We start from the raw sequence: 27,841 nt of genomic DNA, 5'->3' as shown, positions 1-27,841 counted from the left end.
ACATTGATGCTAGCTATTACAACCATTGTTTTCACTAGGCTACAGCTGTGTGTGTTGGTACTTTGTGGGAGTCTGGAGGAATAAGTAAGTTATGATGAATAAGATAGAAAGTAAAGGAATGGTTTCACAGAAGAGCTAATGTAAGGCTTCTGTTTGGGAGGTTAGATGGTTTGACAGAATTCTTCCACCTCTAGGAGATTTTCTTTTGTAAATTTATTTATTTATTTGGGGGTGTTCTGGGTCTTCATTGCTGCGCGGGCTTTCTCTAATTGGGGCGAGCAGGGGCTACTCTTCCTTGTGGTGCATGAGCTTCTCATTACAGTGACTTTTCTTGTTGCAGAGCACAGGTTCTATGATGCACAAGCTTCAGCAGTTACAGCATATGGGCTCAATAGTTGTGGCTCCTGGGCTCAAGAGCACAGGCTCAGTAGTTGTGGTGCATGGGCTTAGTTGCCCATTGAAGCCCCCTTCCATAATATCTTTTAGCAACTGAACATTAGCTTTTAGATCTGTGACAGCTTAACCTTAGATTAAATCATTTGTCCAGCTAGTAAAGATCAGAGCCCCTGTTCTCTCATTGCATTATTGCTTTCTTTCCCGCTATGCTTTGATGCTTTTGCGGAACTGCACCTATTCCGACCCTGTTGAAAGCCCATCCACAGCTTTACTGACAGTTGTCAAAGAATTGGAACAGAACAGAAAACAGTTCTATAGTCTGGTATTTATTGACAGCTCTGACCTACAAGCTATATAATATATAATACAACTTTTTTTGAAGTGTTGCTCTTATACAATAAAAACTAACAGGAGTTTTGTATGTATGTGGTTCTACCCTTTATGCTGGTTGAAAACCAAAGTGCAAGCACATAATGACGTGTTCCACATAGGGAGCTCAGCTGAGATGGGCCACCAGGCAAATAGGAATTAGTGTCATCAAAAGACCACGGTGCCCAGCCTGGGAACCTTATGGCTTTGTCTTTAAGTGTTTGATTCCATCATTTTCCAGCACAATGGTGGAAGAAAGAGGAGGACGGAGAGACAAAAGGGGAGAGTGCATTTAAATTAGCTGTTTGGAATCTTTCAGATAAGCTAAATATTTGGTTCAAATGGATTTGAAGCGATTTCAAGAATTACCCATTCACCCGGGAAGTAAGGGCAACCAGTAAGTGCCAAACAACAGTATCTTCTTAATACTCTACAAATGTTTGATCTGTTGGGCTGTTTGTTTTTTCAACTCTTATCACTGCCACTAAGAATGAAATTGGTTTGACCTTCTCAAGAGCCTAAAGACACACTGTTCCCATTAAACACCAGGAGAACTATTGGAGTGGACTTCTAGTTTGGTAAACATCTTGTTTTATTCCTAGTATTAAATAGAATTGCCACAAAGCTTCTTAATAGATTAACAGAAACTCTCAGCATGAACATCCTTGTTCTCTAATAGAACCCAAACTCTTAGTGAGTCACAGAGACCTGGGGGAAAAAATCTGACTCTGCCTTAAACGAATTTAAAACCTTAGGGGTTTTCTCACTAAATACCTTATTAATTCCAACATATATACACACACATAGGGAAACTAAGTTAATTTCGATTCTATACCATTTTCCTTCAAGTGATTCGTATTGTAAGTCTCATCATAGGCACAGGGCCACAAATACCTGATATTTGATGACATTTCAAACCATAGATTGTCCAGTCTGACAAGTGTAATTATTTAGACATTGTTTTTGTTTGAAATAATACGGTCACCATAGTCATGAGTAAAATTGTTATCTATGTAGATATGTATGTATTCATATATGTATATATAAATATATGTGTGTGTCTATATGTCTTAATACACACACAGTTGACCCTTACATAGTGCAGGGTTTAGGGGTTCTCAACCTCCCTATTAAAAACTAGAGACATCACTTTGCCGACTAGTCTCTATTTTCAAAGCTATGGATTTTCCAGTAGTCATGTATGGATGTGAGAGCTGGACCATAAAGAAGGCTGAGCGCCAAAGAGTTGATCCTTTCAAACTGTGGTGCTGGAGAAGACTCTTGAGAGTTCCTTGGACAGCAAGGATATCAAACCAGTCAATCCTAAAGGAATCAGTTCTGAATATTCATTGGAAGGACTCCAATACTTCGGCCACCTGATGTAAAGAACTGGCTCATTGGAAAAGATGCTGATGCTGGGAAAGATTAAAGGCAGAAGGAAAAGGGGATGGCAGAGGATGCGATGGTTGGATGCCATCATTGACTGACTAATTTTGAGCAAACTCTGGGAGATAGAGGACACAGAAGGTTTATGTGCTGCAGTCCATGGGGTCAGAAAGACCTGGACATGACTTAGCCACTGAATAACAACAACCCTCTGTATAGCCAAAAATTGGAGTATAACTTACAGTTAGCCCTTTGTGTCCACAGTTCTACATCTGAGGATTCAATGAACCATAGATTATGTAATGCTGTAGTATTTACTACTGAAAAAATTTGCGTATAAGTGGACCTGTGCAGTTCAAACCTGTATTGTTCAAGAATCAGTTGTGTACATCTCTTTGATTATTCCCTGAATTCCTCTTTCATTATCCTTTCCTTTCCTTGCATACTGTCTCCAGCTAGATTTGGTGTAGAGGACATGACCCTAGGCAGCAAGGATTCATTTGCACTCATGTCTAGAAAGGTGCCATTCCCTTTTAGCCCATGTAATCTACAACACGGCTGGATGTCCATAGGGTAGGATGTCAGGGCTGGGAGAATGAATTCATCTTCCACAATTAGGTCAGTTCATAAGGGAAGATTTAATTAAGCAAATACTAACTGTATTCCTGGGGAAATGTGCATATTTTTCCCTAGGTAAATACACATGAAAGCTTCACGAACAAAAATGTTAACCTCTGACATTTTAGTTTTCAGGAGTAAGACCATTTTATATGAAGTTAATCTCTAAATATTAAGGTTCCTATAGTAATAGGAGTTAGGGTTTAATTGATTTAACTCTGTAATAAGAATAGGCTAACATGTATTTAATAAATTTTCTAATCATTATTTCTTTGCAGAGTAATTAAGCATATCTGGTAAACATTTCATACGAATGTCTAAAACTGATACAGCTGTTACATGGCAAAGGACTGTTTTAGGTTTCTAAACTTAATGCACTAAGATCTATAAAGGGCATCAATAACTACAGTAGTTTTATATTATAAATTCTTAATTTACAAAGGAAAATTTAGCATCTTATGATACACTTTTTATTATGGAAATAATATTTATGACAGAAAATTAGAAAAAACATACAATATGAACTTTAAAAACCACATGGGACCCTCTTCACAGAGATAACTTCCACTTTTGCATTTCTTTTCTGTTACTTTTATGTGTGTACATGTAATGTTCATATAATTGGGACCATATTATATATGTAATTTTGTATCCTCTAACTTTATTGTTGTTGCTTAGTCGTGTCTGATTCTGTGTGACCCAAGGGAATACAATATGCCAGGTTTCACTGTCCTTCACTATCTCCCAGAGTTTGCTCAAACTCCTAAAATTGAGTCAGTGATGCCATCCAACCATCTCATTCGGTGTCACTCCCTTCTCCTCCTGCTGTCAATCTTTTCAAGGATCAGGGTCTTTTCCATTGAAATGGCCCTTCACATCAGGTGGCCAAAGTACTGGAACTTCAGCATCAGTCCTTGCAATGAATATTCAGGGTTGATTTCCTTTAGGATTGACTGGCTTGATATCCTTGCTATTCAAGGGACTCTCAAGAGCCTTCTCCAGCATCACAGTTAGAAAGTGTCAGTTCTTTAGTGTTCAGCCTCCTTTATAGTCCACCTCGAACATCTGTAAATGATTCCTGGAAAAACCATAGCTTTGACTCTGCAAACCTTTTTCAGCAAAGTGATGTCTCTGATTTTTAATATGCTGTCTAGGTTTGTCATAGCTTTTTTTCCAAGGAGCAAGTGTCTTTTAATTTCATGACTGCAGTCACCATTTGCAGTGATTTTGGAGCCCAAGAAAATAAAATCAGTCACTGTTTCCATTTTTCCACCATCTACTTGCCATGAAGTGATTACATCAGATGCCATGATCTTACTTTTTTGAATGTTGAGGTTTTATTTTTTTATTGAAGGATAATTGCTTTACAGAATTTTGTAGTTTTCTGTCAAACCTCAACATGAATCAGCCATAGGTATATGTATATCCCCTCCCTTTTGAACCTCCCATCTCCCTCCCCATCCCACCCCTCTAGGTTGATAAAGAGCCCCTGTTTGAGTTTCCTGAGCCATACAGCAAATTCTCATTGGCTGTTTATTTTACATATGGTAATTAAGTTTCCACAGTACACTTTCCATACATCTCACCCTGTCCTTCCCTCTCCCCATGTCCATAACTCTATTCTCTATGTCTGTTTGTCTATTGCTGCCCTGTAAATAAATTATTCAGTATGGTTTTTCTAGATTTTGTATATATGTGTTAGAATACGATATTTATCTTTCTCTTTCTGATTCACTTCACTCTTTGTAATAGGTTCTAGGTTTATCCACTTTATCAGAACTGACTCAAATGCATTCCCTTTTATGGCTGAGTAATAGTCCATTGTGTGTATGTACCACAACTTCTTTACCCATTCATCTGTCGATGGACATCTGGGTTGCTTCCATGTTCTAGCTATTGTAAATAGTGCTACAATAAACAATGAGATATATGTGTCTTTTTCAACCCTGGTTTCCTCAGGGTATATGTCTAGGAGTCAGATTGCTGGGTCATATGGTGATTTTATCCTTAGTTTTTTTAAGGAATCTCTATACCAGACCACCTGACCTGCTTCTTGAGAAATCTGTATGCAGGTCAGGAAGCAACAGTTAGAACTGAACATGGAACAACAGACTGGTTCCAAATAGGAAAAGAAGTACGTCAAGGCTGTATATTGTCACCCTGCTTATTTAACTTCTATGCAGAGTACATCATGAGAAACGCTGGACTGGAAGAAACACAAGCTGGAATCAAGATTGCCGGGAGAAATATCAATAACCTCAGATATGCAGATGACACCACCCTTATGGCAGAAAGTGAAGAGGAACTCAAAAGCCTCTTGATGAAATTGAAAGAGGAGAGTGAAAAAGTTGGCTTAAAGCTCAACATTCAGAAAACGAAGATCATGGCATCTGGTCCCATCACTTCCTGGGAAATAGACAGGGAAACAGTGGAAACAGTGTCAGACTTTAATTTTGGGGGCTCCAAAATCAATGCAGATGGTGACTGAAGCCATGAAATTAAAAGACGCTTACTCCTTGGAAGAAAAGTTATTACCAACCTAGATAGCATATTCAAAAGCAGAGACATTACTTTGCTGACTAAGGTCCGTCTAGTCAAGGCTATGGTTTTTCCAGTGGTCATGTATGGATGTGAGAGTTGGACTGTGAAGAAGGCTGAGTGCCAAAGAATTGATGCTTTTGCACTGTGGTGTTGGAGAAGACTCTTGAGGGTTCCTTGGACTGCAAGGAGATCCAACCAGTCCATTCTGAAGGAGATCAGCCCTGGGATTTCTTTGGAAGGAATGATGCTAAAGTTGAAACTCCAGTACTTTGGCCACCTCATGCGAAGAGCTGACTCATTGGAAAAGACTCTGATGCTGGGAGGGATTGGGGGCAGGAGGAGAAGGGGACGACAGAGGATGAGATGGCTGGATGGCATCACGGACTCGATGGACATGAGTCTGAGTGAATTCTGGGAGTTGGTGATGGACAGGGAGGCCTGGCGTGCTGCGATTCATGGGGTCGCAAAGAGTCGGACACGACTGAGCAACTGAACTGAACTGAACTGAACTGATACTGTCTTCCATAGTGGCTGTTATCAATTTGCATTCCCACCAACAGTGCGAGAGTGTTCCCTTTTCTCCACACCCTCTCCAGCATTTATTGTTTGTAGACTTTTTGATGATGGCCATTCTGACTGGTGTGAGGTGATATCTCATTGTAGTGTTGATTTGCATTTCTCTAATAATGAGCAATGTTGAGGATCTTTTCATGTGTTTGTTAGCCATCAGTATGTCTTCTTTGGAGAAATGTCTGTTTAGGTCTCTTTCCCACTTTTTGATTGGGTTGTTTATTTTCCTGGTATTTAGTTGTATGAGCTGCTTGTGTATTTCAGAAATTAATCCTTTGTCAGTTGTTTCATTTGCTATTATTTTCTCCATTCTGAGGGTTGTCTTTTCACCTTGCTTATAGTTTCCTTTGCTGTGCAAAAGCTTTTAAGTTTAATCAGGTTCCACTTGTTTACTTTTGTTTTTATTTCCATAACTCTAGGAGGTGGGTCATAGAGGATCTTACTTTGATTTATGTCTTCAGGTGTTCTGCCTATGTTTTCCTCTAAGAGTTTTATAATTTCTGGTCTTACATTTAGATCTTTAATCCATTTTGAGTTTATCTTTGTGTATAGTGTTAGGAAGTGTTCTAATTTCATTCTTTTGCACATAGCTGACCAGTTTTCCCAGCACCATTTATTGAAGAGGCTGTCTTTGCCCCATTGTATATTCTTGCCTCCTTTGTAAAAAATAAGGTACTCATAGGTGCATGGGTTTATTTCTGGGCTTTCTATCTGGTTCCATTGGTTTATATTTCTGTTTTTGTGCCAGTACCATACTGTCTTGATGACTGTAGCTTTGTAGTATAATCTGAAGTCAGGAAGGTTGATTCCTCCAGCTCCATTCTTCTTTCTCAAGACTGCTTTGGCTATTCAGGGTCTTTTGTGTTTCCATATGAATTGTGAAATTTTTTGTTCTAGTTCTGTGAAAAATGCCATTGGTCATTTGATACGGGGATCACATTGAATCTGTAGATTGCACTTGGTAGTATAGTCATTTTCAAAATATTGATTCTTCCTACCCAGGAACATGGAATATCTCTCCATCTGTTTATGTCATCTTCGATTTCTTTCATCAGTGTCTTATAATATTCAGTATACAATTCTTTTGTCTCCTTAGATAAGTTTATTCCTAGATATTTAATTCTTTTTGTTGCAATGATGAATAGGATTGATTCCCTAAATTCTCTTTCTGATTTTTCATTGTTAGTATATAGAAATGGAAGTGATTTCTGGGTATTGATTCTGTATCCTGCAACTTTGCTAAATTTACTGATTCAGTTCAGTTCAGTTCAGTCGCTCAGTCGTGTCCGACTCTTTGCGACCCCATGAATCGCAGCACTCCAGGCCTCCCTGTCCATCACCAACTCCCAGAGTTCACTCAGACTCAGGCCCATCGAGTCCGTGATGCCATCCAGCCATCTCATCCTCAGTCGTCCCCTTCTCCTCCTGCCCCCAGTCCCTCCCAGCATCAGAGTCTTTTCCAATGAGTCAGCTCTTCGCATGAGGTGGCCAAAGTACTGGAGTTTCAACTTTAGCATCATTCCTTCCAAAGAAATCCCAGGGCTGATCTCCTTCAGAATGGACTGGTTGGATCTCCTTGCAGTCCAAGGAACCCTCAAGAGTCTTCTCCAACACCACAGTGCAAAAGCATCAATTCTTTGGCACTCAGCCTTCTTCACAGTCCAACTCTCACAACCATACATGACCACTGGAAAAACCATAGCCTTGACTAGACGGACCTTAGTCAGCAAAGTAATGTCTCTGCTTTTGAATATGCTATCTAGGTTGGTCATAACTTTTCTCCCAAGGAGTAAGCGTCTTTTAATTTCATGGCTGCAGTCACCATCTGCAGTGATTTTGGAGCCCCCAAAAATTAAGTCTGACACTGTTTCCCTGTCTATTTCCCAGGAAGTGATGGGACCAGATGCCATGATCTTCGTTTTCTGAATGTTGAGCTTTAAGCCAACTTTTTCACTCTCCTCTTTCAATTTCATCAAGAGGCTTTTGAGTTCCTCTTCACTTTCTGCCATAAGGGTGGTGTCATCTGCATATCTGAGGTTATTGGTGTTTCTCCTGGCAATCTTTTTCTGCATCTATTGAGATGATCATATGGTTTTTATCTTTCAATTTGTTAATATGGTGTATCACATTGATTGATTTGCATATATTGAAGAATCCTTGCACCCCTGAAATAAACCCAACTTGATCATGGTGTATGAGCTTTTTGATGTGTTGCTGAATTAGTGTTGCTATTTAATGTTTTTCTTGTTTCTTGAGGTAGGATTGTATTGCTATAAACTTCCCTCTTAGAACTGCTTTTGCTGCATCCCATAGGTTTTGTGTTGTCATGTTTTCATTGTCATTTGTTTCTAGAAATTTTTTTATTTCCCTCCTGATTTCTTCAGTAACCTTTGGTTATGTAGAAACATGTTGTTTAATCTCCATTTGTTTGTGTTTCTGACAGTTTTTTCTTGTAATTGATATCTAGTCTCATAGTATTGTGGTCAGAGAAGATACTTGATACAATTTCAATTTTCTTAAATTTACTGAGGTTTGATTTGTGACCCAAGATGTGGTCTATCCTAGATAATGTTCCATGTGTACTTGAGAGGAAGGTGTATTCTTCTGCATTTGGATGGAATGTCCTGAAGATATCAATGAGATCCATCTCATCTAATGTATCACTTAAGATTTGTGTTTCCTTATTAATTTTCTGTTTTGCTGATCTGTCCATTGATGTGAGTGGGGTGTTAAAGTCTTCTACTATTATTGTGTTACTGTCAGTTTCTCCTTTTATGTCTGTTAGTGTTTGTCTTATGTATTGAAGTGTACCTATGTTGGGTGCATAGATATTTACAATTGTTATATCTTCCTATTATATTGATCCCTTGATCATTATGTAGTGTCCTTCCTTATCTCTTGTTATATTCTTTATTTTAAGGTCTATTTTGTCTGATATGAGTATTGCTACTCTAGCTCTCTTTTGCTTCCCATTTGCAAGGAATATATTTTTCCATCCTCTCACTTTCAGTCTATATGAGTCTTTAGGTCTGAAGTGGGTTTCTTGTAGATAGCATATATGTGGGTCTTGTTTTCATATCCGTTCGGCCAGTCTGTGTCTTTTGGTTGGAGCATTTAACCCATTTACATTTAAAGTAATTATTGATATATATGTTTCTATTTCCATTTTCTCAGTTGTTTGGGGTTGATTTTATAGATCTTTTTTCTTCTCTTCTATTTCTTGACTATATAATTTCCTTTAACATTTGTTCTAAAACTGGTTTGGTGTTACTGAATTATCTTAACTTTTGCTTGTCTGAAAAGCTTTTTATTTCTCCATCAATTTTGAATGAGATCCTTGCTGGGTACAGTAATCTTGGTTGTAGATTTTTCCCTTTCAGTACTTTAAATATATCTTGCCATTCCCTTCTGGCCTGCAGTTTCTGCTGAAAGATCAGCTGTTAAGCATATGGGTTTCCCTTGTATGTTACTTCTTGCTTCTCCCTTGCTGCTTTTAATATTCTTTCTTTCTGTTAAGTCTTGGTTAGTTTTTAGTATGTGTCTTGGTGTGTTTCTCCTTGGGTTTATTCTGTGTGGGACTCTTTGTGCCTCTTGGACTTGGTTGACTATTTCCTTTTCCATGTTGGGGAAATTTTCAAGTATAATCTCTTGAAAAATTTTCTCATACCCTTTTTCTCTTCTTCTTCTGGGACCCCTGTAATTTGAATATTGGTGCATTTGATATTGTCCCAAAGGTCTCTGAGACTATCCTCAGTTTTCACTCTTTTTACTTTATTCTGCTCTTCATAAGTTATTTCCACCATTTTATCTTCTAGCTCACTAATTTGTTCTTCTGCTTCAGATATTCTGCTATTGATTCCTTCTAGAGTATTTTTAATTTCAGTAATTGTGTTGTTTGTCTCTTCATGTTTATCCTTTAATTCATCTGTTTTTTTTTGTTAATTGATTCTTGCATTTTCTCAATTTTGCTTTCAAGGTTTTAGATCATCTTTATTATCATTATTCTGAATTATTTTCCAGGTAGTTTGCCTATTTCCTCTTCATTTATTTGGACTTCTTTGTTTCTAGTTTGTTCCTTCATTTGTGTAGTATTTCTCTGCCTTTTCACTATTTTTTTTTTAAATTTACTGTGTTTTAGGTCTCCTTTCCCCAGACTTCAAGGTTGAATTCTTTCTTCCTTTTCATTTCTGCCCTCCTAAGATTGTTCCAGTGGTTTGTGTAAGCTTCTTATAGTGTGAGATTTCTGCTGAGTTTTTGTTTGTTTGTCTGTTTTTCCTCTGATGGGCCAGGCTGAGTGAGGTGGTAATTCTGCCTGCTGATGATTTGGCTTGTATTTTTGTTTTCTTTGTTGTTTAGATGAGGTGTCCTGCACAGGGTGCTATTGGTGGTTGGGTGATGCTGGGTCTTGTATTCCATTGGTTTCCTTTATGTGAGTTCTCACTACTTGATACCCACTAGGGTTAGTTCTCTGGTAGCCTAGGGTCTTGGAGTCAGTTCTCCCACTCCAAAGGCCCAGGTCTTGATTTCTGATCAAGAAACAAAGATTCCACAAATGGTTTGTTATGGCATTAAGTGATATTAAAACAAATATCTAAAAACGAGAAACCAAAGATGAACCCCAGACAAATGGCAGTTACAAACTCAGGCAAATAGTAATTCAAATAATGGAATATACACATATACATATACACCCATGAGCAAAGTCAAAACAGTCCAACAAATATAAAATACAATAGATTGACCCAGTGAACAAAGGAAATAAAAAATTATATTTACCAGTTAAGAACAAAACTAACTAAAGCACAAACTGGAAAACAAGACTAAAGCAAAGTGCCAAGTGGGGAATAAAACAATGAAAACAAAACTAACAAATATGTTGAAAGGAAAGAAAGAAAAGAAAGCAAGAATAGATATGCAAAGTTAAATAGAGGTAGATGAAGAAGATTTATATACATTAAAGATTAACTGCAAGGGGGAGAGAAGATTAGGAAAGGCAAACAAAGGAATAAGTGTAGAAGAGATATAATAGGGTCCAGGTTCGATGTATGATACTGGATGCTTAGGGCTGGTGCACTGGGACAACCCAGAGGGATGGTACAGGGACAGAGGAGGGAGGGGGGTTCAGGATGGGGAACACGTGTATACCCATGGTGGATTCATGTTGATGTATGGCAAAACCAATACAATATTGTAAAGTAATTAACCTCCAATTAAAATAAATTTATATTAAAAATTTTTTTAAAGAATTAAAAAAATAAAAAGTTTAAAAAGTTATAAAATGAGAAAAGAAAAAAAATGGAAGAATAAATAAAAAAGGAAAACTCCACAGAACTGCAGAAGCCCAATGTAGAGGCAGAGGTTTATGACAACAATGAAAAGTGTGACTGATTATACACATATACATCCATAAGCAAAATCAAAACAGTCCAACAAAAATAAAGTACAATAGATTGACCTGGTGAACAAAGGAAACCAAAAATTATGTCTACCAGAACAAAACTAACTAAAGCACAAACTGGAAAACAAGACTAAAATGAGCTGCCAATTGGGGAATAAAACAATGAAAATAAAACTATGTTGAGAGGGAAGGAAAGAAAGAAAAGAAAGAAGAGGTAGATGAAGAAGGTTTATATACATTAAAGATTAACTGCAAGGGAAAAAGAAGAGTAGGAAAATCAAACAAAGGAATAAATATAAAAATAATAATAGATTTAAAATTTAAAAATTAAAATTAAAAAAAAAGATAAACAAAAAAGAAAAAAACTCCCCAGAACTGCAAAAGCCCACAGAGCCAGAGGTTTATAACAACAGTAAAAAACATGACTGAGGGAAAAAAAAGCTCAAAAGCTTAATTAGATTTTATAGGACATGACTGAAGCAACTTAGCAGCAGCAGCAGCACCAATAAAATTGACAGCTGCAACAGGGGGGTGGGGATAAAGAAATAAAAAGAAAAAAAATCCAAAAGAATCTACAGAACAAGTCAAAACACAAGAATAATAAATGTTTTTCTTGAGTCACTGCTGTCTGAGTCCTTTCCCTCCCTGGGAGTCACAGTCCACCTCATCTCCCTAGGATGCCCTCTAACACTGTGCTGATCTCTGGACCTGCTGTGGGGGAAGCTCATATTCTAATGTTGTCCTACTCCTCTGTGTTCTTACATCCAATGTCCACAGCTATCAGAACTAGTGTGTTTTCTTTTGTGGGAGCTCTCAATGACATTTTATATATTCCATAGACACAGAGTCTGCCTAGTTGATCGTGTGGATTGAGTCTGCAGCTTATACAGCTGGTGGGAAGGTTTTGGGTCTTTTTCCTTAGCCACACTGCCCCTGGGTTTCAATTGTGGTTTTATTTCCACCTCTGCATGTGGGTTGTCCACTGAGGTTTGCTCCTGAGGCTGCCCTGGAGGACTTGGGTTTGCCCCTCTGAGGGCCAGGTGTGGAGATGGTCCATCTGCTTGGGTCGCAGGGGTTCTGGCAGCACCAGGTACTCAGTGGAGTTGGTGGCTAGCACAGCAGGAAATATAGTGCTCTTGAAGGGTATGGCGACCAGTATTGGCCAATACGCTCCAGGATTCTTGCCTGGAGAACTCCCATCCCTGATGGAGAAGCCTGGCAGGCCACAGTCTACAGGGTCACAAAGAGATGGACACTACCTGAAGTGACCCTGTGAGCATAGGTGCAAGATTTTTTTTTGCCTGTGGCAGCTCTGCCCCAGCTAGTGTTGAGTGTGAAGGTGGCACAGCTGCTTGGCTTGTGGGGACCGTGGCAGCACCAAGTGTACAGGGACATGGGCTGCCTCTGCTGCAGTAGTTATGGCCCTATCAGAGTCTTTTTTTGAGCCTCTTGTAGTTGGCAATCAGAAGGCCTCTTGCTGAGTCTTTCTCCATAGCTCTGCCCATTCAAGCACTTAGAGGGCTTCCTTGCCTGGGGTCCTTCTGTGTTGTTCGGTGCATCAGGCACATAGAGGGGCTCCCCGACTGGGGTCCTACTCTGTATATCAGCACATCAGGCACTTAAAGGGGCACCCTGGATGGGGTCCTACTCTGTAGTGCATCAGGCATTTGATGGGCCAGCCTCTCTATTGCTAATGCTGGTGTGTCGGTGGGGAGAGGCTATGGTGATAGCTCCACCCTCTACGTGTGATTCTACTACAATGGCTGCTGGGTTTTCCTCCATAGGCATTTCCCACTACAATCTCTTCCCTCACATCCCCTCAATCTGTCTCTTCGAGGTCAACAGTAGCCCTTGCCCAGGGATTGCTCCATAATCCCTAAACTCCAGCTCCCAGCCCCTGCACCATCTGGGGTATGTATGGGTGTGGCAAGGAGTGTCTGATTCTCATTCCACTTACACTGCCGCAGATCAGCTGTTTCACTCTCAGCCTTAAATGTTTCTCCTCTGACTCAGACAGTTGCCCTGATGTGGGGATTGGACCCCTGCTTCAGTTCCCCTACCTGCCAAGGGCAGGTCCAGTGCTGCTAACACTCCTGTTTTTCCCCCTAGTTCTGTGTCCTACTGAGTCTTGCATGGGTCTATATTATTCTTTTCTGCTGGTCAGGTACTCCTGTCCACTCTAAGCTGGTGTTCTGCATGCACTTCTGTGTCTGAAGGTGTATTCCTGATGTATCCGTGAAGAGAGATGTACTCCATGTCCACCTACTCCTCCGCCATCTTGTTCTCTCCCTCAAATGTTAAGTTATAAGCCAGCTTTTTCACTTCTTCTTTCACTTCCATCAAGAAGCTCTTTAGTTCTTGCTTTCTGCTATTAGGGTAGTGTCATCTGCATGTCTGAGGTTATTGATATTTCTCCTGGCAATCTTGATTCCAGCTTGTTTTTCATCCAGCCCAGCATTTCACGTGATGTACTCTGCATATAAGTAAAATAAGCAAGGGTGACTATATTCAGCCTTGATGTATTCCTTTCCCAGTTTGGAGCAGTCCATTGATCCATGTCCAGTTCCAACTGTTGCTTCTTTAACTGCATACTGGTTTCTCAGGAGGCAAAGAAGGTGGTCTGGTAGTCCCATCTCTTTAAGAATTTTTCACAGTTTGTTGTGATCCACGTAGTCAAATTTAATGCAAAGATGGGCACAATAAAGGACAGAAATGGTGTGAGCCTAACAGAAGCAGAAGATATTAAGAAGAGGTGGCAAGAATACACAGAAGAACCATACAAAAGATATTTTCATGACCTAGATAACCATGATGATGTGGTCACTTACATAGAGCCAGACATTCTGGAATGTGAAATCAATTGGGCTTTAGGAAGCATCACTATGAGCAAAGCTAATGGAGGTGATGGAATTTCAGTTGAGAAATTTCAAATTCTAAAAGATGATGCTGTGAAAGTGCTGCCCTCAATATGCCAGCAAATCTGGAAAACACAGCAGTGGGCACAGGACTGGAAAAGGTCAGTTTTCATTCCAATCTCAAAGAAGGGCAATGCTAAAGAATGTTCAAACTACTGCACAATTGCACTCATCTCACATGCTAGCAAAGTAATGCTCAGAATGCTCCAAGCCAGGATTCAACAGTATGTGAGCCGTGAACTTCCAGATGTTCAAGCTGGATTTAGAAAAGGCAGAGATACTAGAGATCAAATTGCCAACATCCATTGGATTATTGAAAAAGCAGGAGAATTCCAGAAAAACATCTACTTCTGCTTTATTGACTATGCTAAAGCCTTTCACTGTGAAGATCACACCAAACTGTGGAAAATTCTTCAAGAGATGGGAATACCAGACTACCTTACATGCCTCCTGAAAAATCTGTATGCAGGTCAAGAAGCAACACTTAGAACTGGACATGGAACAACAGACTGGTTCCAAATCAGGAAAGGAGTACATCAAGGCTGTACATTGTCACCCTGCTTATTTAACTTATATGCAGAATACATCATGCAAAATGCCGAACTAGATGAAGCACAAGCTGGAATCAAGATTGCTGGGAGAAATATTTCAATAACCTTAGATACACAGCCAACACCACCCTTATGGCAGAAAGTGAAGAGAAACTAAAGAGCCTTCTGATGAAAGTGAAAGAGGAGAATGAAAAAGCTTCTTAAAAGTCAACATTCAGCAAACTACAATCATGGCATCTGTTCCCATCACTCTGTAGCAAACAGATGGAAAAACAATGGAAACAGTGACAGACTTTATTTTTGGGGGGCTCCAAAATCACTGCAGATGGTGATTGCAGCCATGAAATTAAAGGACACTTGCTTCTTGGAAGTAAAGCTATGACCAAACCTAGGCAGCATATTAAAAAGCAGAGACATTACTTTGCTGACAAAGGTCCATCTAGTCAAAGCTATGGTTTTTCCAGTAGTCATATATGGTTGTGATAGTTGGACCATAAAGAAAACTGAATGCTGAAGAATTGATGCTTTTGAACTGCGGAGTTGGAGAAAACTCTTGAGAGTCCCTATTGGTACATATACACAATGGAGTATTACTCAGCCATTAAACAGAACACATTTGAATCAGTTCTAATGAGGTGGATGAGACTGGAGCCTATTTTACAGAGTGAGTAAGCCAAAAATAAAAACACCAATACAATAAATTAATTTAAAAAAATAGAAAGCTGAGCACCAAAGAATTGATGGTTTTGAACTGTAGTGCTGGACAATTCTCTTGAGAGTCCCTTGGGCTACAAGGAGATCCAACCAATCAATCCTAAAGGAAATCAGACCTGAATATTCATTGGAAAGACTGATGCTGAAGTTGAAGCTCCAATACTTTGGCCCCCTGATACGAAGAACTGACTCATTGGAAAAGACCCTGATGCTGGGAAAGATTAAAGGCAGGAGAAGGGGACGACAGAGGATCAGATGGTTCGATGGTATCTCAGACTCGATGAACGTGAGTTTGAGTAAGCTCCAGGAGTTGGTAATGGACAGGGAAGCCTGGCATGTTGCATTCCATGGGGTTGCAAGGAGTCTGACATGACTGAGTGACTGAACTAACTGACTAACGCAGTCAAAGGCTTTCACATACTCAATAAAGCAGAAGTAGATGTTTTTCTACAATTCCCTGGCTTTTTCTGTGATCCAACAGATGTTGGCATTTTGATCTCTGGTTCCTCTGCCTTTTCTACATCCAGCTTGAACATCTGAAAGTTCTATATTCATGTACTGTTGAAGCCTAGCTTGGAGCATTTTGAGCATGACCTTGCTAGCATGTGAAATGAGTGCAAATGTACAGTAGTTTAAACATTCTTTGGCATTGCCATCCTTTGGAATTGGAGTGAAAACTGACCCTTTCCATTCCTGTGGCCATTGCTGAGTTTTCCAACTTTGCTGCCATATTGAGCACAGCACTTTAACAATGTTATTTTAAGTAGCTCTGCTGAAATTCCATCACTTCCACTAGCTTTTTTCATAATAATACTTTCTAAGGCTCACTTGACTTCACACTCCAGGATATCTGGCTCTATGTGAGTGATCACACTATCGATGTTGGTCATTTAGATCTTTTTTTAAAATTGATTTATTTATTTTACTTTACAATATTGTATTGGTTTTGCCATACATTGACTTGAATCTGCCGTGAGTGTACATGTGTTCCCCATCCTGAACCCCCCTCACACCTCCCTCCCCATCCCATTGCTCTGGGTCATCCCAGTGCACCAGCCCCAAGCACCCTGTATCATGCATCAAACCTGGACTGGCGATTCGTTTCACATATGATATTTTAAATGTTCTTATACAATCCTTCCCTGGTGGTGCGGAGGTTAAAGCATCTGCCTGCAATGTGGGAGACCTGGGTTTGATCCCTGGGTTGGGAAGATCCCCTGGAGAAGGAAATGGCAACCCACTCCAGTATTCTTGCCTGGAGAATCCCATGGACGGAGGAACTTGGTGGGCTACAGTCCACGGTTCGCAAAGAGTTGGACACGACTGAGTGACTTCACTTTCACTTTCATACAATCCTTCTGTGTATTTTTGCCAGTCAGGAAGTTCAGTCGTCCAGTCATGTCCGACTCTTTGCAACTCCATGGACCACAGCCACACTGCTGTGTGGCTGTTTTGCAGATAAGTTCATTTTTGTCATATTTTAGATTCCATATATAAGTGATATGACATTTGTCTTTCACTTTCTGACTTACTTCACTTCATATGATAATCTGGTTTTCATCCATGTTGCTGCAAATGACATTATTTGGTTCTTTTAATGACTGAGTAATACTCCATTGAATATATGTACTATATCTCCTTTATTCATTCATCTGTTGATGGACATTTAGGTTGCTTCCTTGTCTTGGCTCTGTAAATAAAACTGCTACAAATATAGGGGTGCATGGATCTTTTCAAGTTACAGTTTTGTCTAGATAGATGCCCAGTGGTGGGATTACCGGATCATGTGGTAATTCTATTTTTAGTTTTCTGAGAAATCTCTGTACTGTTTTCCATAGTGGCTGCACCAACTACATTCCCACCAACAGTGTAAGAGGCTTCCCTTTTATCTGCACCCTCTCCAGCGTTTATTGTTTATAGACTTTTCTTAATGGTGTGAGGTGGTATCTCGTTGTAGTTTTGATTTGCATTTCTTATAATTAGTGATGATGAACGTCTTTCTACTGTTTTTGATACTCAGGAAAGGGTATCCTTTGGGTTTCAGATTTTTAGAATACATACGCTCTTGTTCCTTGTCAGGCCAGGAAATTTTGATGATATTTTGCAAGGTGTTCCCAGGTTGAAGACTTGGTTTGATAATTATACATGAGATCAATTTCTGCTATGATTTTAAGACTATTGATAATGAATAATTGCCTCTGTCCACATGGTTTTGTGAGATCTCCTGGTATGTTCCTATGAGCCAAATGTTTCTACCACTGGGAAGTGCTTGGTGTCATCCCAGATTGCACAGTGCCGTCTTTCCTTGAGACAGTTTGCTTGCTGTTGTTGTTTGGCTGCACTGTACAGCTTGCATGATGTTAGTTCCCTGACCAGTGATTGAACCTGGGGCCTCAGCACTGAAAACAGAGAATCCTAACCTCTGGATCAGCAGGGAATTCTTGAGACAGTTTCTAAACCTAGTAAATTGACACAGATGGCAAGATTTCTTTATCTAGACAAGGGTTTTTTCAATTCTGTTCCTTATTTATGTTCTCTCAAGTAGCTTTCTCTCTGAGTGAAACTTTCCCCTTATTCTTGGATGGTCTGGATTCTTGCAAATTAATCAAAAGCTTAATAAAGTTTATAGTGGTATTTGATGAGAAACAGCTCTGTTGGAGAATGTTTGCCAGGAGAGATTCTGTGATAAGAGACAACTTGGGCACATATCATTCAGTGGGCAGATAGGAGAAACCCTTCATGTTTGAGTCTTTACTTCGAATATGTTCAGTCTGGCTTTTTACAGCTGGGAAAGCTATACCAATTGCTAGTATTCCCAGTGTTCATCCTGAGCCACAGTATTTTAATAAATTGAGAGGCAATGAGGGGAGTCTTGGATGAGCAAAAGTACAGATTTGGGAATATAAAACTCTGGATCTGAATCATGAGTGCACCACTTAATAGTCCTGTGATGTTTCTTCTCTGAGATTCCACTTTTTTATCTGTAAAAATTGGAATCATAATGTCTTTTTCATGGGTCATTGTCAACGTTTATGGGTGTGACACTTAGAGTGCCTGTCATTATAGTGGCTAAGTGTTGTCATGGTTAGGTTTTAATAATAGATGCCACACACATAGGCCGACAATCAAAATGAAAAAGTCAGAGTGCAGGAGGCATGCAGCCATTGGCATCAGGCTGCTGTGACATTATTCTGCCCACATTTATTATTTCAAGTGATTTTCCCCCCATTGTTTTTGGTTTGACAGTACTTTTTGTCAGTTACCGTGGTTTTGTTCTCTTAAAGGAATATGAAACTCTAGCTCTAGACAAGGATTTAGTTGGTAGGCTCTGCAGCAGAGGCTGAAGCAAAACCTAGTAGCAACATCTGTGCAAGTGGACAATAATGAAAAGAGCTAATATCTGCTGAGTTCTTTTATTTGTTGAGAGATAGGTTTGTCTGTGGGTGGCAGAGACATATTTTAATTATGGCTTACACAAGATGGAAATACATTGCTAACAGGGAAGTCTGAATTGGTTGGCAGCTTTGTGATGTTGTAATGGTGGCTCCATTGTTGAATGGATCTAGGTGCCTTGTCTTTTGTAGTTCCACCATCTTGAAAGTTTGGCTCTTCTTCTAAGATGACTCACCCCTAGCTTCTGGCAGGGAAGAAGGGTTCGTGGGACAAGGATACCCCTTTTCCATTAGGGACATGACCTAAAGGTTACTTGTATCATTTCTGATCATATCGCATTGGCTAATATTTGGTCTCATGGCAAAACTAACTGCCAGACATGCTGGGAAATGCAGTCTTTGAGTGGCCATGAGCCTAGCTAGACATTCCACTAATAGAAAAATGGAGAACACATATTAGGAGATGCATACTGGAATGGTCTATTCCACAACTACTATGTGCCATGCTGTGCTTTACACTATAGTTGTGCTCATGACAGCATCATCTTATTTAATGCTCACAGCAACCCCATGAGCTTGTAATTACTATGAGGGAATATTTTGAGACAGAGAGAAGTTAAGTCTTTTTAAAACCTCTTGAGACACAGAGAGGCTAAGTAATTTTTTTAAAGTCTCAAGGGAAATAAGGGGCAAGACCAGGATTTGAACCCATGGAGTCTGACTTTGGAGCCTTATGGTATGAACCACTATATAGTTCTTGCTTGCTCAGTATTTTTCTCAGGCCTTGATGTGCTCTGCTAGATGAAACTGCAGATTGTTGAAAGGCATCAAGGAATCAAAGAAGCTTTATGAAGCTTCTATTGCTTCCTCTTCCAGGCAGTTAATTGCTTCCCTTCTAGAATTTCTAGCTTATTTGATGCAAAATAGTGTTTAGCACAATTGGGTCTAAACAGGGTAGCAAAAGAAAAGCAACACCACACACACATGTGACAGGAATTTTAATGAAAACAGTTCCTGATTTGAAAGCAATGTGTCTATGCCACGATAAAGCAAGCACTCTTTGTACTGCATTGAACAGTTTTGATTATGGGATAGAATAAATTGAATTCAGTATATCACCGGAATATAGAAATGAAAATATTGTCATTCAACGACAGTTGAGACTGTTGGTCTCTGTAATATTTAGGATTTCAACTACATATAAGTCATCAATTCACATGTTAACACATATTTATCTGTGTAGCAACAAGCAAACCTAAAGAATGAACTGATGTTTTTAAAATACAAAGGCACCCTGAGTTTATCTTCTTTTTTTTTGTTTTACTTTTTATTATAGAAAATTTCAAACACTCACAAGAATATAGTAAAATGAACCTAAAATGCCCATCACCCAGCACAACATTTATTGATTTAAGAACATCCTTATACCTTCAATATCTTTCCCCACTGGATCCTTCCACTGGATTTTTTTATAGAGCATCACATACATCATATTATTTCATCCACCATTTTTTCAGAACATATCTCTTTTTAAACATAACTACAGTTCTGTGGTCACATCTAAAAAGTTTAATATGAGTTCTTTAAATTCATCAAAAATCCAGTCAATGTTCAAATTTCCTCCAATCATTTATATTCTCAAAATATTTATTCATTCTTTAACTGATTAATTGATTGATTGTCTTAAAGTTTGCTTCTTTTTATTTATTTATTTATATTTTGGAGACTAATTACTTTATAATATTGTATTGGTTTTGCCATACATTGACATGAATCCACCAGAGGTGTACATGTGTTCCCCATCCTGAACCCCCTCCCAGTTCCCTCCTCATACCATCCTTCTGCATCATCCCAGTGCACCAGCCCCGAGCATCCTGTATCATGCATCGAACCTGGACTGGCGATTCATTTCACATATGATAATATACATGTTTCAATGCCATTCTCCCAAACCATCCCACCCTCGCCCTCTCCCACAGAGTCAAAAAGATTGTTTTATACATCTGTGTCTCTTTTGCTGTCTCGCATACAGGGTTGTCGTTACCATCCTTCTACATTCCATATATATGCGTTAGTATACTGTATCGGTGTTTTTCTTTCTGGCTTACTTCACTCTGTATAATAGGCTCCAGTTTCATCCACCTCATTAGAACTGATTCAAATGTATTCTTTTTAATGAACTGATGTTTTTAAAATACAAAGGCACCCTGAGTTTATCTTAAGTGAAGAATTGGCCTTAGCTGGAATTAAATGTCTTCAACAGCTTTTTTTTCCTTTTTTCTGTTAAAAAAAAAAAAAGAAGTGTAGCTGGTACATAATGTGTTACTTTCAAGTATACAGTGTATACCTGCTCACCTTCTGTGGTGGCTACAATCACTGATGACTGTGACAACATTTGTTTACTGATATGGCAGGCAGTATTCCATTTATTAGTAGCAAAGTGATTCAGGTATATATGTATAATGTATATCTACTCTTTTTCAGATTCTTTTCCACTATAGGTTATGATAAGATAATCTGAATATATACTATGCTATTCAGTTGGCCCTTGTTTATTTTCTATATATAATAGTGACTGTCTGTTAATCTGAAGTTCTAAGTTATCTCCCCCTACCCCTACTTTCCCCTTTGGTAGCCATGAGATTGTTTTCTATGTTGATCAGTCTATTTCTGTTTTGTAAATGAATTCATTTGTATCATTTTTTTTATGATTCCACATGTAAGGGATATATAGTATTTGTCTGACTTCACTTAGTATGACAATCAGTAGGGATAAGACGCATCCATGTTGCTGCAAATGACATTATTCTTTTTTATGTCTGGGAAATATCTTTTTCATAACATTTTTTCTTTGTATCTTCATTACTTTCCAACGGTTGATTTGGGGCCATATTTATGTCTACCACACATTTTTTATACCTATCCAGTACTCTTTGTTTTTGTTTCCAAATAAGAACAAAGAGAAGAAATGGTGAGAATTTTAATATTTTAACGAATCAAAATAGTTTTTCTTTCTGATCAAAAGTGCACAAACAAGGTTAAGGAAGATGGAAAAGTTCTAGAAATCCTTACTGTAGTTTCCCCAGGCTTGCATTACTTTTTCAATGTGTCTGATATCAGTTTTAGCCAATTTTGATTTTGTTCTCAGGAAATCTAACATTGTACATTTTTCTCTTTGCATTCTCTTTCTTTTTTTTTAAAAAAATAACAATGGCTTCACATTGTAAAGTCCTCTATAATTCCCCAAACATATTACCATACTTAATTGCCTCTGGCTCTCACAACCACCCTTGAGGAAGATAGGAAAGGAATCAGTATCTTCATTTTGAAGTTGAAGTACTGAGACCTGGAGAGATTAAGTGGAATGCCCAGTAATACCTAGTATGGCTGAGATTTCCTCCCTCCCGCCCCATTCCCTTCCATTTTCCCTTCTTCCTGTCTTCTTTCTCTGTCACTCACCAGCTTTTGCTTATGCTCTCTTTTTTTCATTCAATTAAATGAAAGCTATTATGTTCCTGGCACTGCTTAGATGCTATAAAATGAAAAACGGAACAAAACAGATGCAGTCTTGCCCTCATGGAAATTACAGAGGAGTTTGCGAGACAAACATGAAACCAGTAAAAAAAAAAAAAAAAGTACAATCAAGAAATATGGTAAGTTCTGTGAAGAGAAACAACACAGTTCTCTGAATGAGAATAAGATGGGAATCTGCAGTAGATTTGGTAATCAGAGAAAGCCACTCTGGGTAACCAGCAGTAAAGCTGAAAGAAAAGAATATATGAAAGCCAGCCAGATGAAGAAACTAGGCTTATTTTTTTTAAAATTATTTATTTATTTACTTTTGTCTGTGCCGAGTATTCCTTGCATTTGTGTGGGCTTTCTCTAGTTGCGGCCAGTGGGGGCTACTCTCTAGTTGCAGCTCTCAGGGCTCAGTAGTTGCTGTTGAAGGGGCCTGGAGTGTACAAGCTTCAGTGATTGTGCACGCAGGCTTAGTTGCTACGTGGCATGTGGAATCTTCATGGACCAGGGTTCGAACCCATCTTTCCTGCATTGGCAGGCAGATTCCTTACCCACTGCACCACCAGGGAAGTTCCTAGGCTGTATGTTTGTCATTCAGGGTAGGCTAAATGATGCTCTAAGAACAGTTCCAAATTCTTACTGGTTTAAAATAATGAAGGTTTATTTCTCTCTGATGTTCCATGTCCATAACTGAGTGGCTAAGGTCTCTACTTCATGGCATCTTCAGACCAGGACTCAAACTTACAGTGCAGACACTATTTAGGACATTGCCATTCTTCATGTGAAGAAGAGGGTTTGTGGTAACCTGGTGATTTGCTCTTAAAGCTTTTACCTGAAGTCACATATCACAGTTCATGCACGAGCGGGAGTCACTTGACCACATCTAATGTCAAGAGGGCGGTATCTACAGTTCCAACTTGTTCCACCTACCCAGCCTCCCTTGCAGCTAATGGTGATGCTGTGACACTGTCTGGTCAAGTGAACCTAAGAAGGACTTCCCTAAGGGAAGTCCCTAAGGGAAGTCCTTCTTCATTGGAGGACTTCTGCATCAACTTTTGCTTTTCTGTTTAGATATATACAGGTATAACTGTAAGATACAGGTATAACAGACACTCCCTCCCTATTCTTCCTGCCTTAAACTCTACTGATGCACTACTGAAGCTGCCTAACCATTTTACATAAGAATGATGAGCCATACTTTGAAGATAGGGGATCATCAGAATGAAATGATTCTTTAATGCCCTGACTTTTCAGTTGAACTAATACAAGCGAGTGCCTAATTCTGGATTTCTTGTATGTGGGGAATAAGGTGAAAGTGTTAATCGTTCAGCTGTGTCCTACTCTTTGTGACCCTATGGACTGTAGCCTGCCAGGCTCCTCTGTCCATGGAATTCTCTAGGCAAGAATACTGGAGTAGGTAGCCATTCCTTTCTCCAGGGGATCTTCCTGACCCAGTGATCAAACCCAGGCCTTCTGCACTGCAGGCAGATTCTTTACTGTTCTGAGCCACAAGGGAAACCCTTGTGGGAGAAAAATTACACCAAATATTTAAGCCTGTTATTTGAAACCAGAAACATTTCTAGCTTATGTGCATAAGAAAGATGAACAGATTCTGTGCTTACAGCCCAGAAACCCATCTTCCTCAGATACCTTCCTGAGACTGGGCCAGAAGTGCAGGAGCCAAATGAGATCGACCTTGCTTTGTGAGTGGCAGCCAGTGAAGCAGAGGAAAGAGAAATCGTCCGTCCTATTCCTCTCTTCTAGCTCCCTGTAGTTCCCTTTCTCCTTCATACAATGTCACCAGTTGCACAGTTTGTTTTCCTGACTACAACTACTGTCCCTTTACCCTTTACTCTCTCATTACCCTTTCTCCTCTTCTTGAGAAATGCTTGTGTCCACTTAAGGTGAAATTATCCTAGGTATGATTGAATTGGGTTTCCCTGGTGGCTTAGCGGTAAAGAATTCACCTGCCAGTGCAGAAGCCATGGGTTTGATCCCTGGGTTGGGAAGATCGCCTGGAGAAAGAAATGGCAACCCACTAATGATTGAATTAGGTCAGTTTCTCAAAGATTTGAAAAATCTGTAAGCTGCTTGTGAGTGAAAAAGGTTGCCTGCCATATCAACAAACAAAGGGATGTTGCAACCATCAAGTCACTGCAGCCACCCTGAGGGGACTCAGGATGGGAAAGAACAGGATACTGGCCCTAAATAACTGAGTTGCAAATCAAAGGAATAATTTCCATGAGCCCAGACTCTTGCCCCTTCCCATATACAGAAAAGGGCTATATTCATTATCTTGAGCTTCTGGTTGGTTTTCTTTACTTGTCAGTAATTTTTGATGTTCCTACTCCTTGTTGCAAAACTCCTATGTATCCTGGCTCCTCTCTTTCTTCTTCTGAGCAGTCCCTCAGAGCTATAGCTGAGGGGTGGCCTCCCAGGCTTCAGTCCTCAGGAAGTCTGCCAAATAAAACAATTCTCAATTTTTAGGTTATCCATTTTTTTCAGTCAACATGCTTAATATTTTGTGCTGCCTATGGAATTCTTCCCAGCTTTCCCCACAGTCTCAGAGGTTCCTCTGAGAATATGTGGGACAGTTAATGCTGGTTGTCTTAGGAATTCCCAACTGGTGTGTTTGGACCTTGAAATTCTTGGTTCTCTGTGTCCTTCCTGTGGTGGCCCATGTCTTTTCAGACTTTGGAACTGGGAGCTAAGTGAACGCTGATTGCTAAATGAAGGCCTGTGAATAGAACACAAAGAAAAATGCAATCTAAATATTTGACTTTATGGCCATACTTTCTCCAAATGGTCTCAAGCTCTAGTTTAAGGAGCAACCAAGTAGTTAAACTTCAGGCACCTGATCATAAAATTTATTTTTTTTGTCTCTGGAGTATCCTGGAATACCCCATGTTCTCAATTTCTTATTCTTTGGCCCACTATCCTACTGGGATAGGACTGCAGTCTACGATTATTCTTTGTTTCACTCATTTTGGTCATTTATTCTTTATGATTGTTACATGAATTGTTACAGATTGTGACTAGGCAGTGTTTTATTTCTCATGTGCCCTGAGGGTTTAAAGGTTTGTGTGTATGTGTGCGTGCACACATGTGTGCACTCAGTCATATCTGACTCTTTGAAACCCCTTGTACTGCCAGGCTCCTCTGTCCATGGGATTTTCCCAGCAAGAATACCGGAGTGGGTTGCCATTTCCTGTTCTAGGATATCTTCCTGACCCAGGGTTCAAACCTGTGTCTTCTTGAGTTTCCTGCATTGTCAGGCGGGTTCTTTACCACTGCTCCACCTGGAAAGGTCTGTTGTTATTTTCCAAATAATACAATTGGAGTTTTCAAATGAGAATTCATCTCATTTTAAAAGTTGTAGCTTTTACAGGTTTTTAAAAGTAAATTGTGTGGAGCTTTTCTTACACTCAATTTCAGGAGCTAGTTGTTCATGAAAAAAAAAGACATAAGGATGCTTTGTAAGTTCTAAATCAGGGAGTAGAAAACATGTGTGTTCTTGTCATTTTTGCTCAATTGGACAAGAAAGGGAGAACTTTGTTTTCTTATCAATTACAGATTATTACAGGATATTGAATATAGTTCCCTATGCTGTATAGTAGGACCTTGTTGTTTATTTTATATATAATAGATTCTCTCTGCTAACACCAAACTCCTAATTTATCCCTCCCCCATGCCCTTTTCCTTTTGGTAACCATCTGTTTGTTTTCTGTGTCTGTGAGTTTGTTTTGGTTTCGTAAGTAAATTCATTTGCATCATATTTTAGATTCCACCTTTAAGCGGTATTTGTCTTTTTCTTTCTGACTTATTTAACTCAATATAATCTCTAGGTCCATCCATGTTGCTACAAACGGCATTATCCTTTTTAATGACTGAGTAGTATTCCTTTTGAATAGCTATTTTATAAAGTGTATGTAAATAGATCACATCATATAGTAAAAGGAGGGACATAGAAATAGCATTTATTTAGTACTTGTGTGGCAGGAAACAAGCTGGTATCTTCCCATATATTTTCTTACTTAGTCTTAAAAATGGTCACGTTGGAATATTATTACTCCTGTTTTTGAAACAAAGAGACTGAAGTTGAATGGGTAAATCATTGTTTACGTTTGAATAGGTAATTCATAATGGACCCAGGATTCAAACAAATGTATATCTAACAGCAAAGCCCATGGGTCAGTGGCAATTATTTGATCTTCAATGATGGGCAATGTCTTTGTAGCAAAGTTCACATTGGCTCATTTAAGGCAGCAATCCCAAACCTTTTTGGCATCAGGGACTAGTTTCGTGGAAGACAGTTTTTACATGGACCTGGTGTGGGGTGGTTTGGGGATGATTCCAGTATATTACATATATTGTGCACTTAAAGTGAAAGTGTCAGTCACTCAGTTATTTCCGACTCTGTGTGACCCCATGGACAGTCTGCCAGTCTCCTCTGTCCATGGAATTCTCCAGGTAAAAATACTGGAGTGGGTTGCTGTACCCTTCTCCAGGGGATCTTCCCAACCCAGGGATGGAACCCAGGTCTCCTGCATTGCAGGCAGATTCTTTACCATCTGAGCCACCAGGAAAGCCCATTGTGCACTTAATTTAATTATTATTATATCAGCTCTACCTCAGATAATCAAGAATTAGATCCTGGAGGTTGGGGACCCCTGACTTAAAGAAAGCACCCATGTTGCCAAGTTTGATTTCATACTCTTGCCTCATATCTAGGCAAGGAGACAACATAGCATTGTACATGCCTGTAGGCTGGGGTTGTGCTCCCTTGTTATGGTATCAAAGACACCCTGGAGAAGGTAGAGTAGAATGTAAATAAATACTAATAGCAAATAGAAGTGCCTGGATAAGATTTCAAAATCCAAGAGTAAGACACAAACGTTATATTTTTGCACTAATGAGATCAAAGGATTATTGATTCTGGAGGAAGAAATTATGGATTTTTGAAAGTCACTTGAATGTAACTCCTTGATCCTTTCAAATAGTCTCCCCAGTGAACACATCCCTTAGATAAAGATAGCTCTGCTTCTCTTTTGTAAGTGATTTTTTTTCCTCTCCTTCCAGGAAGCTGAAGAATGAACTCTTGGAAGCAAAACGCAGAAGTGGGAAGACTCAACCAGAGACCACCAGGGTCTGTGCCCACTGTCAGAGAAACCTGGGCTTGATATTCGATCGGGGAGACCCATGCCAGGCCTGCTCCCTCAGAGTGTGCAGCCAGTGCCGGGTCTCAGGCCTTGATGGCAGCTGGCGGTGCACCATCTGTGCGAGAGTCGCGTGAGTTTCTTGCCTTTGTGTGCAAAGTCAGCTTTGATGACTGAAGAGTTGGGGAATGGGGAAAGCAAGGAGGAAGAATACATAAAAGGTAGCGATAGAGAATAGAATTGAAAGTATAGCCACACTAGAAGTTCAGTAGTGCTTTGGCAGGGTGTAATGTATATCTGTGTGTGTCTAAGACAC

General features: G+C 39.4%; 1 protein-coding gene across 1 annotated transcript in view; it reads left to right on the top strand.

Moving 5' to 3' along the window:
* The window catches only part of SYTL5 (synaptotagmin like 5), a 111,721-nt gene that overhangs the window by 3,176 nt on the left and 80,704 nt on the right, over positions 1-27,841 (top strand). The window contains exon 2 of the mRNA XM_052663569.1: positions 27,449-27,658. Within this exon, the coding sequence (XP_052519529.1) occupies positions 27,449-27,658 (210 nt within the window). The remainder of the gene's footprint in view (positions 1-27,448; positions 27,659-27,841) is intronic.

Source organism: Budorcas taxicolor, chromosome X (assembly GCF_023091745.1).
Source record: "Budorcas taxicolor isolate Tak-1 chromosome X, Takin1.1, whole genome shotgun sequence".
Lineage (NCBI taxonomy): Eukaryota > Metazoa > Chordata > Mammalia > Artiodactyla > Bovidae > Budorcas > Budorcas taxicolor.
The sequence above is the reverse complement of the archived record's forward strand: the minus strand, read 5'-3'. Positions and strand labels throughout refer to the sequence as shown.